Consider the following 14184-nt stretch of genomic DNA (forward strand, 5'->3'; position numbering starts at 1 on the left):
AGAAAATTATTAGAACTGGAGGCTCTAGTGGAGAACAACCCAAGTTTCTCCTATTCCTCTTAAATCAGTGTGCTTAAAGTTGAGCATATGATTAAATATTTCCCTGGATCAGGAAGATTGTGCTCAGCTCTCCAACTCCAGGTTATCAAACCACCAGTGATTCAGTAAGAGAGGCACTGTTTTAGTTAGGTTAGGAAAGATGCTTCTCTATACTGCAGTTGGCTGTAGACACTAAAGCCACCAGGGAACTGATTGACAAAATAGGTTGTCGTTGGAAAATAGTGACATGCTGAAACAAACAAAAAAAATCATCAAAATAAAATCATTAAAATGTACCTTGTTGGCAAAATGTTTCCGAGGAGAACCTTTATTTGGTTCAGCATGGAATTACTTCATACAAGATTTACCAGGAAAGCACCGATTCCTTCTGTATTTGTTTTGTTCAGTACTTGCTCTGATTCCAGCTTCAATGGTGTCTTCTATTTTCATATGCATGTTCAATAATTTCTGTTTTTATACTGCAGAGAGCCCTTCCTTTTTTCACTGTGAGGTGTTTCATACAATAAAAACATACTTTATTGTGTTCTTTCTTTTCTCCTTATTGCATAACTCTCTTTAACAGATTCTGTTTTATCTTGTCTCAGGACTTTCCTAGACAGAGATCTCTACATGGTTAGAGTCATGACTATCTAGAACTTTAGTTCTGATCTGTTTGCAGTTTTCACAGAATCACAGAATCACAGAATCACAGAATGTTAGGGATTGGAAGGGACCTCGAAAGATCATCTAGTCCAATCCCCCTGCTGGAGCAGGATTGCCTAGACCATATCACACAGGAACGCGTCCAGGCGGGTTTTGAATGTCTCCAGAGAAGGAGACTCCACAACCTCTCTGGGCAGCCTGTTCCAGTGTTCGGTCACCCTCACCGTAAAGAAGTTTTTCCTCATATTTATGTGAAACCTCCTGTGTTCCAGCTTGCACCCATTGCCCCTTGTTCTGTCAAGGGATGTCACTGAGAAGAGCCTGGCTCCATCCTCATGACACTTGCCCTTTACTTATTTATAAACATTAATGAGGTCACCCCTCAGTCTCCTCTTCTCCAAGCTAAAGAGACCCAGCTCCCTCAGCCTCTCCTCATAAGGGAGATGTTCCACTCCCTTAATCATCTTCGTGGCTCTGCGCTGGACTCTCTCCAGCAGTTCCCTATCCTTCTTGAACTGAGGGGCCCAGAACTGGACACAATATTCCAGATGCGGCCTCACCAGGGCAGAGTAGAGGGGGAGGAGAACCTCTCTTGACCTGCTAACCACACCCCTTCTAATACACCCCAGGATGCCATTGGCCTTCTTGGCCACAAGGGCACACTGCTGGCTCATGGTCATCCTGTTGTCCACTAGGACCCCCAGGTCCCTTTCCCCTACGCTGCTCTCCAACAGGTCTGCCCCAAACTTGTACTGGTACAAGAACTGGGTTGTTCTTGCCCAGATGCAGGACTCTACACTTGCCCTTGTTATATTTCATTAAATTTCTCCCCGCCCAACTCTCCAGCCTGTCCAGGTCTCTCTGAATGGCTGCGCAGCCTTCCGGTGTGTCAGCCACTCCTCCCAGTTTTGTGTCATCAGCGAACTTGCTGACAGTGCACTCTATTCCCTCATCCAAGTCATTAATGAATATATTGAATAGTACTGGTCCCAGGACCGACCCCTGAGGGACTCCGCTAGACACAGGCCTCCAACTGGACTCTGTCCCATTGACCACCTCTCTCTGGCTTCTTTCCTTCAGCCAGTTCACCATCCACCTCACTACCCGATCATCCAGACCACACTTCCTCAGTTTAGCTGCGAGGATGCTGTGGGAGACCGTGTCAAACGCTTTACTGAAATCGAGATAGACCACATCCACAGCTTTACCATCATCTATCCACCGGGTTACGTCCTCATAAAAGGCTATCAAGTTGGTTAAGCATGACTTCCCGTTGGTGAAGCCATGCTGAGTGCCCCTAATGATCCCCCCATCCTTGATCTGCCTAAAGACAGCACCAAGAACAAGTTGCTCCATCACCTTTCCGGGGATGGAGGTGAGGCTGACCGGTCTATAGTTACCCGGGTTCTCTTTCTTGCCCTTTTTGAAGACTGGAGTGACATTCGCTTTCCTCCAGTCCTCAGGCACCTCTCCTGTTGCCCACGACTTAGCAAAGATGATGGAGAGTGGCCTAGCAATGACTTCCGCCAGCTCCCTCAGCACCCGCGGGTGCATCCCATCAGGGCCCATGGATTTATAGACGTCCAGATTGCTTAATTGGTCCCTGACCCAGCCCTCATCTACCAAGACAGATTCCTCCTCTATCCTGACTTCTTCTGGGGCCTCAGGGGTCCGGGGCTCCTCAGGACAGCCTCCAACAGTATAGACAGAGGCAAAGAAGGCATTCAGTAACTCCACCTTCTTTTTATCCTCTGTCTCCAGGGCCCCCACCTCATTCATCAGTGGGCCTACATTGCCTCTAGTGCTGGCTTTACCTGCAATGTATTTGAAGAAGCCCTTTCTGTTGTCCTTGACCTCTCTTGCAAGGTTTAATTCCAAGGAGGCCTTAGCTTTCCTAGTTGCCTCCCTACATCCTCTGACAACAGACTTCTATTCCTCCCAAGTGGCCAGCTCCTCCTTCCATGATCTGTACACCCTCTTCTTCCACTTGAGTTTGCCCAGCAGTTCCCTGTTTAACCATGCAGGTCTCCTGGTACCCTTCCTTGACTTCCTACCTGCTGGGATGCTCTGATCTTGAGCTCGGAAGAAGCAGTCCTTGAATGCTAACCATCTTGGGCCCCCTTACCTTCTAGTACCCTGTCCCATGGGATTTCCCCTAGCAATTGCTTGAAAAGGCCAAAGTTGGCCCTCCTGAAGTCCAGGGTTGTGATTCTGCTAGCTATTCTGTTCTTGCCACATGAGAATCTGAACTCTACCATCTCATGGTCACTACAACCAAGGCTGCCCTCAACCTTCACCTCTTCAACCAGACCCTCCTTGTTAGTGAGGATAAGATCCAGCAGCACTCCTCTCCTAGTTGGCTCATCCACCATTTGCATCAGAAAGTTATCATCAATGCACTGGAGGAACCTCCTGGACTGAGGATGGCTGGCTGAGTAGGCCTCCCAGCAAATATCAGGGTAGTTGAAATCCCCCACAACAACCAGGCCCTGTAATTGAGAGACTGCTCTCAGCTGCCTGTAGAAGGCCTCATCACCGTCCTCATCCTGATCTGGTGGCCTGTAATAGACACCCACAACAGTATCACCCCTGCCAGCCTGCCCCTTAATTCGCACCCACAAACTCTCAGCTCGCTCCTGATCCGCCCCTGGACAGAACTCAATACATTCTAGCTGCTCACTCACATAAAGAGCAACTCCACCACCTCTCCTTAGTGGCCTGTCTTTCCTGAAGAGGACATAGCCATCCATGACCACATTCCAGTCATGCGAGGCGTCCCACTAAGTCTCTGTAATTGCCACTAAATCATAGCCCCCCCAACCAAACACGGATTTCTAACTCCTGTTTATTCCCCATGCTGCGCGCATTGGTGTACAGGCATTTCAGGGGGCGAGCTGAGCACACCGATTTCACCCCAGGGGGATGGGAGGCCTCCTGGTCTACCTCAACACTAGAGTGTTGCCCCAGTGGTGCAAGCCCAGCTACCACCCCATCCCCCTTCGAATCTAGTTTAAAGCTCTCCGAATGAGCCCTGCTAATTCCTGTCCCAGAACCCTTTTGCCCCTACGACATAAACCTTTCCCATGTATTACGGTCACGCCTGGTGTCTTATAAAACCAGCCATTATCAAAGAACCCAAAGCCCTGCCTGTAGCACCAGTCTCGTAGCCAGGCATTAATAGAGAGAATCCTACTATTCCATCCCACGTCATCACCTGAAAATGGAAGGAGGGAGGAGAAAACAACTTGTGCCCCAGACTCTTTCACCAACCGTCCTAGGGCCTTGTAGTCTTTCTTCATCCCCCTCAGACTACGGGATGCAGCTTCTTCCCCACCTGTCTGGAAGATCAGCAGGGGGTAGTAGTCTGTGGCCTTCACCAGGTTGGGGAGTTGCCTGGTGATATCCCTGATTCGGGTTCCAGGCAGGCTGCAGACCTCCCTGTGATGGGGGTCAGCTCTGCATATTGGGCCCTCAGATCCCTTTAGGAAGGAGTCTCCAACCACTAAAACTCTTCTCTTCTTCCTTGTGAGGAGGTAGCTATACGCCTGTCCGGTTTTTCTGACTGTGGTGGGACCTCTGATATAGGTTGCCTCTCCACCACATCCCCATTGGACCGGCTGTATTCCACTAGGGCTTCATATCTATTGCTCAGAGGCACCTGTGGAGGCAAGGTAGGCAAGGAGGGCACTCGCCTTTTGCCACGGCCATAGACTTGCCTCCACTCACTCCTCTCCTCTAAGTTATTGTTTTCCACCTGAGAGGGGCAGAGTACAGGGGTCCCTCGATCCTGGGAGCTCTCCGGCAGGTGCTCCCATTTTTGTTGCAGGGAAGGCAGAGCCTGGCTCCACCAGTCTATCTCCATTTCAGCCTCCCTATTGCTCCTAAGCCTTTCTACTTCGGCTTGAAGCCTTTCAACCTGGCTTTGCAGCTGTGCTGCTCGGTCAAGCAGATCATCTACCTGCTCACAGCGCACACAGCCCCCTGACACCACAGAGACGCTGTAGCATTCCCTGCAGCCTGTGACCTGCACAATCGCCTCCTTCTGTGGGAGCTCTGTCTGGGTTCCCACATCCATTTTGGTCTTCTTCCGCCGGGTAGATACCATTGTTCTTTCACTGAGCTGGGAAATACCTGTTGGTGACACCCCTGGTTCACAGCTCCTTGGCACCTTCCTCGCCTTGTGCACTGGGAGGGAGTCAGTGCCCTCCCCAACGAGCTGCAAACTGCTGCAGCCTCTCCTGCCCTGGGACACACACAGTCACTGCTGACTCACACAGTCACTGCTGACTCTCCCTGTACCCTCTGGCCAGGGACTAGTCCCTGCCCTCCAGGAGGCTTTTTATCACCCAGTCAACAGGGGGTGGTGCGTTTAAATCGCCCGCGGTGCCTCCGGCTACGCCCCCTCCTCTCCTGATTCGTTGCCGGGAACCTCCGGGTCCGGGGTGGGGGGGGAAGCAGCTCGGGGCTGGTGCTTGGGGCGGGCCAAGAGTACGAAAACCGCCCGGTTACAGCCCGATGTCGCCCTCGCCCCCGCACTAACCTCAAGTCGCTGCCGCCGCCGCTGTCGCTGCTGCCGCCGCTGTTTCTTCTATATTAATTGTATATCAGTAACCACAAAGCTCTTACATATTTTAATGTGAGGGCATAAGGAACTTCTTACTTTCTTTTCTCCCTTCGCTGAATCTCTGAAGGATCTTTGCTCTATTCTTGTGGAAAATAGAAAAATTTCTGCCATCTCTGTATGGCTTTATGGTATATGAAAACTATTTCCTGCCTGGCTTTAATAGACACTTCTGATGTGTTTTCAGAATCTAATACTTGGGATATATCTTTCTTAATTCTATAGGTATGTGAGGTTATTTATAAAAGCACAATTGCCATTCTGAACCGAAATGTTTCAGCAATCAAATGCATCTGATGATACATGAAAAAATGTACAGATTATATGTTTTTTTCTGTTCCTGAAAAAAGATAAAGGTTGGTCAAAATATGCTCAGTGTGTACGTATACATCTTTCTATCTATCTATCTATCTATCTGTCTATCTATCTATCTATCTATCTCTGTATAGATACACACAGAGTTTTGGATGTTATGTTGGCACTGCTATGAATAAATACCTTAAACATATTTTAGAAATGTAGAGAACTCAGTTTCATCATGGAAGTTTTCCAGTGGAAGAACACGGTCCACTGACACACACTGTCAGACAAAGGCATGTTTGTAATGTAAGGATGTGGAATTCAGGGATGTAGGAAAGTAACGTGCTCTGGCTATGGAAGGTCTTTGTCTTTGGGTTTGAAATCAAAACTATAATGATGTGTGGATCAAACTCAGCTGGTGGTGTTTCTATAGCATTCCATGAGTTGTGTGGTTACACTCTTGTCACTTAAATTTTCTTCCCTTAACAATTACTTTTTAAAATTACGATTATTTTTATATAATTCTTAGGAACAACTTCTTTCTGAACAACTTTGGCAACTATCTTTCTCTTGTAGTACCTGTTCCCTCCATATGCTGATGCTTGTGGAGCTTCTATCTGTCTCTTCTGTCCTTCTATCTCTTCACAGCCATGTCAAGCTTCATTCTTTTTGGCTACTTTTCATCATCTTAAAGCTACTATACTCCTACATTTGAACTATCGATATCACTCCAAGTATTTTTTTATATATATACATAGAGCTCAGTCTGCATATGGTGAGAACGGAATGTCAAAAATCAGATATTTTTTGAGTAACTTTATGTTGATATCTACATTCACAGGACTTCTATTTTTATGCTTGGTTTCCTTTCAAAACCACAGTCTAGACATTCTCAGATCTGTACTCAATTCACAGAATGACATTTTTACATAGAAATCTGCTTATTGGTCAGTAATCTAGCAGGATATTAGGGTCAGGGATCCAAGGGTCAGCATTTTCACATGCATACCACTTTGTTTTTTATGATAAGACTGATGGTCAACGTTGTATTTAATTATGTACATGGATTGAAATGGCAAAGCAATAAATAATTGTAAATTAATACAGCATACTTCTTGTTTTTTACAAAATGTTCTGTTATGGTATCTATGATAAATCCTTCTTATGTTGATCGCACAAGTAGAGGAGCAGGATTTGGTTCTGCAGTTGACGTTTTAAGGGATAAAACTCACATGTGCGCCTGTGAGAAATGTCAGCTGTACAGGTATGATTTTTTTTTTAGAACAGTAAGTCTCATTCAGTTTTCATTGCTTGAACACCATCCTAACAATGTCAAATGGGCTGTAACAAATGGCGGCGATAAATCTATAGTTTTCTCGGATCTGACATTTATTATTAGTGAAGGAACACTGGAATATGCAGCATATCCCAACTCTGGTTCGTATGTATGTAGCTTTGCAGATCTGCAAAGGTGTTAACCAGGAAGCTGTGTGATGACCCTAGTCAGGAAGGATAGTCAGTCCCAGTGCTGGAAAGTAAGCTGGCACACTGTTTCACTATGTTTAAAAGCCATTATCATTAATAACCTACATGAAGGACCCAGGAAGCACAATCCTGCTAGAAAGTGACTTGAAGTAAATTAGATTAAATAGTCACTGTGTGTTCCTACAACAGCACAAAATAAATTGCCTTGTGTATCCCATTGCCTTAGGAATATTTCCTATTATTTGCAGGAAATTCTTTTTTTTTTTTTCCCTAGTGAATCAGCTATATAATTTGGTGCATCACAGTTTCTTTTCCACTCTCCAGAGTCTACATAACAGTGTCTGAATTTTTGCTGCTGTACGAAACTGGGGAGAGGGGAAGGGGAGAAGTTCTGCTTATGGAGGCAAGAGGCTGCTGGTTAGCAGATCAGTGATAGTAGCCCTGCTGACGAGCAGAGCACTTTAGCTCCCTGAGTCATGGCTAGTGGACCAAGAGGCTGCCGCAGGGCAGGGCTGTAAAGGCAGTGCTCCAGTGGAGATGTGAACAGTGGAGTGGCAGTGGTTGCCTTTGCCTAGCATGGGGCAAGACCACAACGCACCCACGTGCAAACAGAAGCTCCCATCTCAGCAGGATCTCAGTGAAATCTGGGATTTGGACAGGGAAAGCCATGCATAGACCATGACTTGTAGTATACTGGCTCTTCTAGGCGCTGCATCTCATTGTCTCATTGTTCATTGGGTGAACTCCCAACTCATGGGAGTCAGGAGCCTTCTGTACAAGGAAGAGAAGGTTAACTTGGCTGTGCACTGTGCAGCTGCTTCTCCACCTGCAGAAGTCCATAAGCCTCTATCCAGCACAGCAGAAATGGTCAGTGGTCAGTCCTTCTGCACTAGTGTTTTATTTTTCAGTCTAACTAGCTAACCTTGTACTTGCATCTCATAGGCTAGGTTTGGTACAGGTGATGACTGGTCCTGATCTCATTGACATTCTCTGGAGCTGGTTTTGGTATCTGCACCAGATGCTACTGTTATGTGAATTATGTATGTAATGTGAATTATGGTGAAGCATTTATGTACCAGTGAATATAATCACCTCTAGCTGTGCTTAAAATGTATACAGCAGTTGGTCTGAAAAAATATTTGTGTTACCCTATTAAATAAAGCAGGAAAGCTTCTGGAAGCCAGGTGCTGTGAAGGGTTTTCTGTATGTATTTTATAACAGCTGTGTTTTGTAACATGTTGTATGCCCACACTGCTAGCATGAACATGCTTTTCAAGTCTGTGTGCATGCAGCAGGGCATGTGTAACAGTCATTATAAACAAATCTGAATTTTGTAGCTGGACTGATACTGTCTTTTGAACTATCAGCAGGAAGATGTCCTGCTCTCCACATTGTGAAAAGCAGAGATTTTTTTTATTTACTTAAGATCAGAAAAACTAACTTTACTCTGCAGAGGTTCTGGGTGTGTAACTGTAGAGAACCTTTGTGTTGGACCTCTTTTTACTTCTTGTAGACTGAATGAAGAGGTTACTTTTGTCTTTCACTTGTTTCAGTGAAATGACAGTATGTCATTTAATTAATCAGGAATAAATTCTTCATTATATACTTTATAAAGACTTCATGTGTTTTCTGAATCATACCCAGTTGCTTATTTCTCCAACTTCAGATTACTTCTGGCTTGAAAATTATGTGCTTCGTTGCGTAATACAAATATCTGGCTTTCTCTATGATGCAGAATGTTATCAAATGAATACATACAGCATAGATTTTACTTTAATTTTCAGTTAAACTTACTTTCCATATTCTGTTCAGGGAGAAAAAGGAAATACAGGTTTTCCTGGATTAAAGGGATCAATTGGAATTGGCCTTCCTGGACTAAAGGTAAATCCTAGGTTTGTCGTAAGGACAAGAAGATAATTTTTTCTTTTTTTATTAGTTATTTGGTGTGACAGGTCTTTGAAGATAAATAGAAGGCAGAAACATTGCCCTGTATAGCTAGCAAGGTAAGTGCCTACTACTTATTGTCAGCCTTGGAGTCATTAAGGACCAGGCTCTGAAGTAGGATCTAGAATGTGATCATACCTGTTAGCAGGAGAGTAATATTAGTCAGATTATGTATTCAGTTATCTTAGATATTTTTCAGGTATTACAAAACATCCTTTTATTTGCCAGGCTTTGACAAAAAAATAATTGCTTTTTGTCTAGTCTCTTTTAAGGGCTTTGTTTTAGTTGACTCTTTTTTTTTTTTTTTTTTTACAATGATTGAAGCCAAAGCTTGACTCTTTCCTTACTGAACAACTTTCTGGTTGATATAAAAATTGTAAGATTTTCTTACACGTACCTATTCATAGAATCATAGAATGGTTTGGGTTGGAAGGGACCTTAAAGATCATCTAGTTCCAACCCCCCTGCTATGGGCAGGGACACCTTCCACTAGACCAGGTTGCTCAAAGCCCCATCCAACCGGGCCTTAAACACTTCCAGGGAGGGGGCATCCACAGCTTCTCTGGGCAACCTGTTCAGTGTCTCACCACCCTCACAGTAAAGAATTTCTTCCTAATATATCTTCTTATTCTCCCCTCTTTCAGTTTAAAACCGTTCTCCCTCATCCTGTCACTACATGCCCTTGTAAAAAGTCCCTCTCCAGCTTTCCTGTAGGCCCCCTGAAGTGCTCCAGCCCTCTGATCATCTTCATTGCCCTCCTCTGGACTCACTCCAACAGATCCATGTCCTTATGTTGGGGTCCCCAGAGCTGAATGCAGTACTGCAGGTGGGGTCTCACGAGAGAGGAGTAGAAGGGGCGATTCCAATCTAAGAAATTTTGTGCAAAGAGAATTTAAATATTTTGGCTATTTATTAGTGATTTTCAGATGTGCAGCTTCTGATGGGAGCAGCCTAGCCAAAGGAAACCAAGGCTCATGGTCAACGTGGATGCGCAGACCAGCTATGTGCATGCACAACTGAGAACAGTGTGCCCAGGTGGAATGAGTGTCAATGTAAATGCATGACGCAGTACACCACCTTTAATTCACAGCATATGCCTGGGCCAGCTGGGCAGCCTCTCTGCAATAGTTACAACATAGCTGAAATATTGAATTTATTGTGAAGGCTCTGTCTGGAAAGCCTGAGAAAAAAAACAGTGGCAGTCTTCATGGGAAAGCAGAGATGATCAGGCTCCCTAACTTTAAGAAGTTACCCAAATAAGAGTTCAGTCCCCTCTGTAGTCACCTGAGGTAGGCAGTACCCATTCACAGCCCCAGCCATTTGTTGCCTGCACTAATGATGTTTGTGGTACTGTGGTCTATGCTAGCTCATGTTGTATAGCACTTTCTCAGACTTCTGTATTATTCAAGCTACTACAGCTTGGAGCTTTTATGCAACAGTGAATATCAAGCTCTTTCACACAGATTCAAATTTCTGCCTCCTAATTCTGTTTTTGTTCAGATGCCAAATGCTACATTCTATAATAATAATAATAGCAATATTTTCACTGTTCTTCATATTCATTTTGTATCTTGACTAATCTTCGTGACCCAATGTAAATCTCTCTAAATACTCACAATTTTTCTATCACACTTGACTTGTCACACATGAAAAGGAATGGTTTATTTCAGTAGGAATTTCATATAAGTGCCAAATGCCAAAGAGATCGGGTTTTAGTATATGTATGTGTAAGAGAGTAGCAGCACCACTGCAGTCAGTAGATCATATTTGCTCTCCCTTATGCTGACACTGACTTTGATGAGGTTATATTCAATTCATAGACAGGTGATGGAAAGTAATATCCTTTGCTGGATATTATGATTTTGTGAAATAGAATAGAAACTGTCTTCCAAGTGCTTACTTAGTTGAGACTGCTTTTCTTAACCCTGTGGAGGAGCTATGTACGATTTTCAGGTTTATACCAGTTTGAAGAAGATCAGAATTAGACTGAAAGATTCAAAGGGTTCCTTAAAATTGATAGCAATCACCATGACGAATGCTGTAACACAGGAGGTATCTAGGTGATTCCATTGGCTGGGTAACAATGAGGAATAATGTCAAAATGGGCAGTAACCTAGATAAATTTCTAAGCTTTAAAGTTTCAAGTGAAATGTAAGGTGGTCAGTAACTTCCAGAGAGAAGTAAAAAACTGTGCTGCACAATCTCCTTCTTGAAGAAATGTTGAATTTAGAACATGAATCTTTTGGTAGTATGTCTCATACCTGCATTATGTGAAAACTGTCTCTTGAAATACTGTAATGTTGAACCGTTTCTTTTGGAAATCAAAAGGTCCAGTCACTTGAGGAAAAAAAGTGCAAAATTGCTTCTATATGTGAAACTACATATTTTCCAATGGATGTAGCAGTCCAAGCATGCCTTTTCCTCTGTTCTTTGCAAGCTCTCAGTTTTTCGTGTGGGTTCTATACAAAGCTGGTGTGAGTTTCAGTACATTGGCTGATCTGAGGCAGTTACGTCTCTCCATAGGTCTGAATTAACATAGGTCTAGTATAAACATTGTTTTAGAGTTCAAGAAAATCAAAGAATAGTAAAAAAATACATATTCTCGACCTTTGCATAAAGATGTCTTTACCCCTCACTCCCAAATTAAGGTATTTTTTCACAGAAATTTCTTAAAGATGTTTTTACTGCCCACCTTGCTTTCTCTGAGAGCCTGCTTTCAGATATTCTCTTCATAATACATACAACATCAACTAGCCACACAAAAAAAAAAAATCAGAAAGTTTATCTTAAAAGCTCATTGAACCATAACTCCAGCTCTGACTATCAACAAAACGGGAGTTACTGACTGTGTTTAATATCGTCGTTTTAAATTAGGGAGACTATGGAGATAAAGGTGATCCAGGGAGCAAAGGTGCCAAAGGAGAGATTGGAGACCCAGGACCTCCAGGACCAAAGGTAAAACACATTTTCATATTACTTAATTTTACACACTAGAAATTAGACAAATTTGGTGTTTGTTAATTATTTTTCTTTACACCTTTTCAGGGAATTTGGGGAAGAAAAGGTGAACCTGGTCTTACAGTAAGTGTGTACATGAATTAATTTAAAAGATAGGTGTTTATTTTGGTAAAATAGTTAAAGGTTATGTGATGTTACACAAGGTTGTTTATGAGGCATTGCATTGCCTGCATTTTTGTAAGTAAATAAATAAATAGATTTCAGCATTCTTAGAACTAGAACACACAGCAAATTAATTAATACTCTTTTTCAGAGAGAAGAAGTTATCAGACTTATCAACGAAATATGTGGTAAGCATTCCAGTATGGAAAAAAAAAGTAGTTCTAATAAAACACACTGAACTTATATTGACTGAATGGATTTGTCCCCTGCATGTTTGTGTGTAAGGATACCATTATGTGAAAACGATGCTCACTCTGTTGCCAGAGCTATACTGGAAGTAATTTGGTCCAGTTCTGTTTCTGTTTATCACTATCAGTAACTACAAATTCATTCATTAATTGAGCTTTAACTGACTGTAAATCTGATATATAAGTTCAATCATTTTTATGAAGGTGGTTTCTCATACAATGTCTGAAATGGTTCTTCTTCTAGGTTGTGGTGTCAAATGTAGAGTAACACCACTGGAACTAATATTTGTCATTGACAGTTCAGAAAGTGTTGGACCAGATAACTTCAATATTATCAAAACTTTTATGAAAACAGTCATTGACAAGATATTGGCCAACCACGCTACAACCCGCATTGGCATTATCAACTTCAGCCATAAAGTGGAGTTGGTGTCTTCTCTGAAGCAATACACAACCAAAGAATACCTGAAATCAGCTGTTGATAAAATGCCCTACTTAGGAGAAGGCACGTACACAGCTTCTGCTATCCAAGAAGCCATTCAGTTATTTCAGGCAGCACGCCCGGCAGTAAGAAAAGTGGCTGTTGTAATAACAGATGGACAAGCGGACACTCGCGATAAAGTACGGCTGGATACTATAGTAGAAGAGGCCCATGCTATGAATATTGAGATATTTGTCATTGGGATTGTTCAAAGGACTGATCCTCATTATGATGATTTTCTGAAAGAAATGCAGCTCATTGCAACAGACCCTGATGAAGAACATGTTTACCAGATAGATGACTTCATGACGCTTTCAGGTAATAGGAACTATTTTACTAAGAGGAAACTTTAAATGAGCATATAAGAGAGTTTGGCCTTTCCCGTAGCAAAGCAAGGCAGGCTGCTGAGTGGCAGCTTATGTTTCTCTTTTGGATGCAGCTCTTTCTTCTATTTCTCTTCTTTGGCCAAATGAAACCTTTGCCAAATTTTTACCTCTTGCAGAAACAATAAAACACAATGAACAGTTTTCTGAGCTGAGGCCTTCTTTGGGGCACTCATCATTCGTGAGAGCTTGCATCAGCCTTCCCTCACAGTCCTTTTGTGCTTGCCCATGGTTTCATCCCAGAGAGGTGCAGATTTGCTTCCACCTTGACACAACATCTGTCTCCTTCTCTCTATTTCATATGGCTCTTGTCAGTCTTGGAGTCCTTCCACCATCTCTTACAAGTACTCTTTTGGGTATTTTTCTGAAAGCCATAGGGAAACCTACACTTTCACCCTGATTCTAGGGGAAAAGCAGTGGAGGAACACACAAGGGAATGGAGTCTGATAGTACATTGTATATTTCAAAATGTGGCTGGAATCAGGAGAAAATCCAGAAGAAACCTATAATGACCCATGAAAAAAGGTACATTGATCTAGACTAACCACAGGCTAGCCCTATAAAGTATATTTTTCCTGAGCATAAACTTATTTTGCTATGCTGTCTGTGGATGGAGTTAAGTCTGGATTTAAGGTGTTAACAGTGAGAAAAGAGTCCAAGCTAAGGTTCTGGTCCCAGCTAGGATTAAACGTAGGGCTCTGACTCCAGCTCCAGCATTCAACATAAAAGTATTCCCAGTCACTGGATTGTTCTGTGCAAATAAGTAGAACGTGTTGCCCAGTTTTTCTTTTTTCTTCTTACACATAAACAGTTTCTTCCCTTCACTCTATTTTTTTTTTTCTTCGCTGTTGAGCTATGACTTCTGCTTAAAAAAGGGACTTGGTATTTTTATCTGTTTCT

At 43.1% G+C, this 14184-nt stretch overlaps 1 protein-coding gene across 3 annotated transcripts in view; it reads left to right on the forward strand.

Annotated features, from left to right (window-relative positions):
• The window catches only part of COL28A1 (collagen type XXVIII alpha 1 chain), a 114526-nt gene that overhangs the window by 94986 nt on the left and 5356 nt on the right, over positions 1 to 14184 (forward strand). For all 3 annotated transcript variants that reach the window (XM_068405316.1, XM_068405315.1, XM_068405314.1), the window contains 5 exons: positions 8921 to 8989; positions 11927 to 12007; positions 12098 to 12133; positions 12324 to 12360; positions 12665 to 13219. In XM_068405316.1, coding sequence (XP_068261417.1) covers positions 8921 to 8989; positions 11927 to 12007; positions 12098 to 12133; positions 12324 to 12360; positions 12665 to 13219 — 778 coding nt within the window. The remainder of the gene's footprint in view (positions 1 to 8920; positions 8990 to 11926; positions 12008 to 12097; positions 12134 to 12323; positions 12361 to 12664; positions 13220 to 14184) is intronic.

This window comes from Nyctibius grandis, chromosome 7 (genome assembly GCF_013368605.1).
Source record: "Nyctibius grandis isolate bNycGra1 chromosome 7, bNycGra1.pri, whole genome shotgun sequence".
NCBI classification, from domain to species: domain Eukaryota; kingdom Metazoa; phylum Chordata; class Aves; order Nyctibiiformes; family Nyctibiidae; genus Nyctibius; species Nyctibius grandis.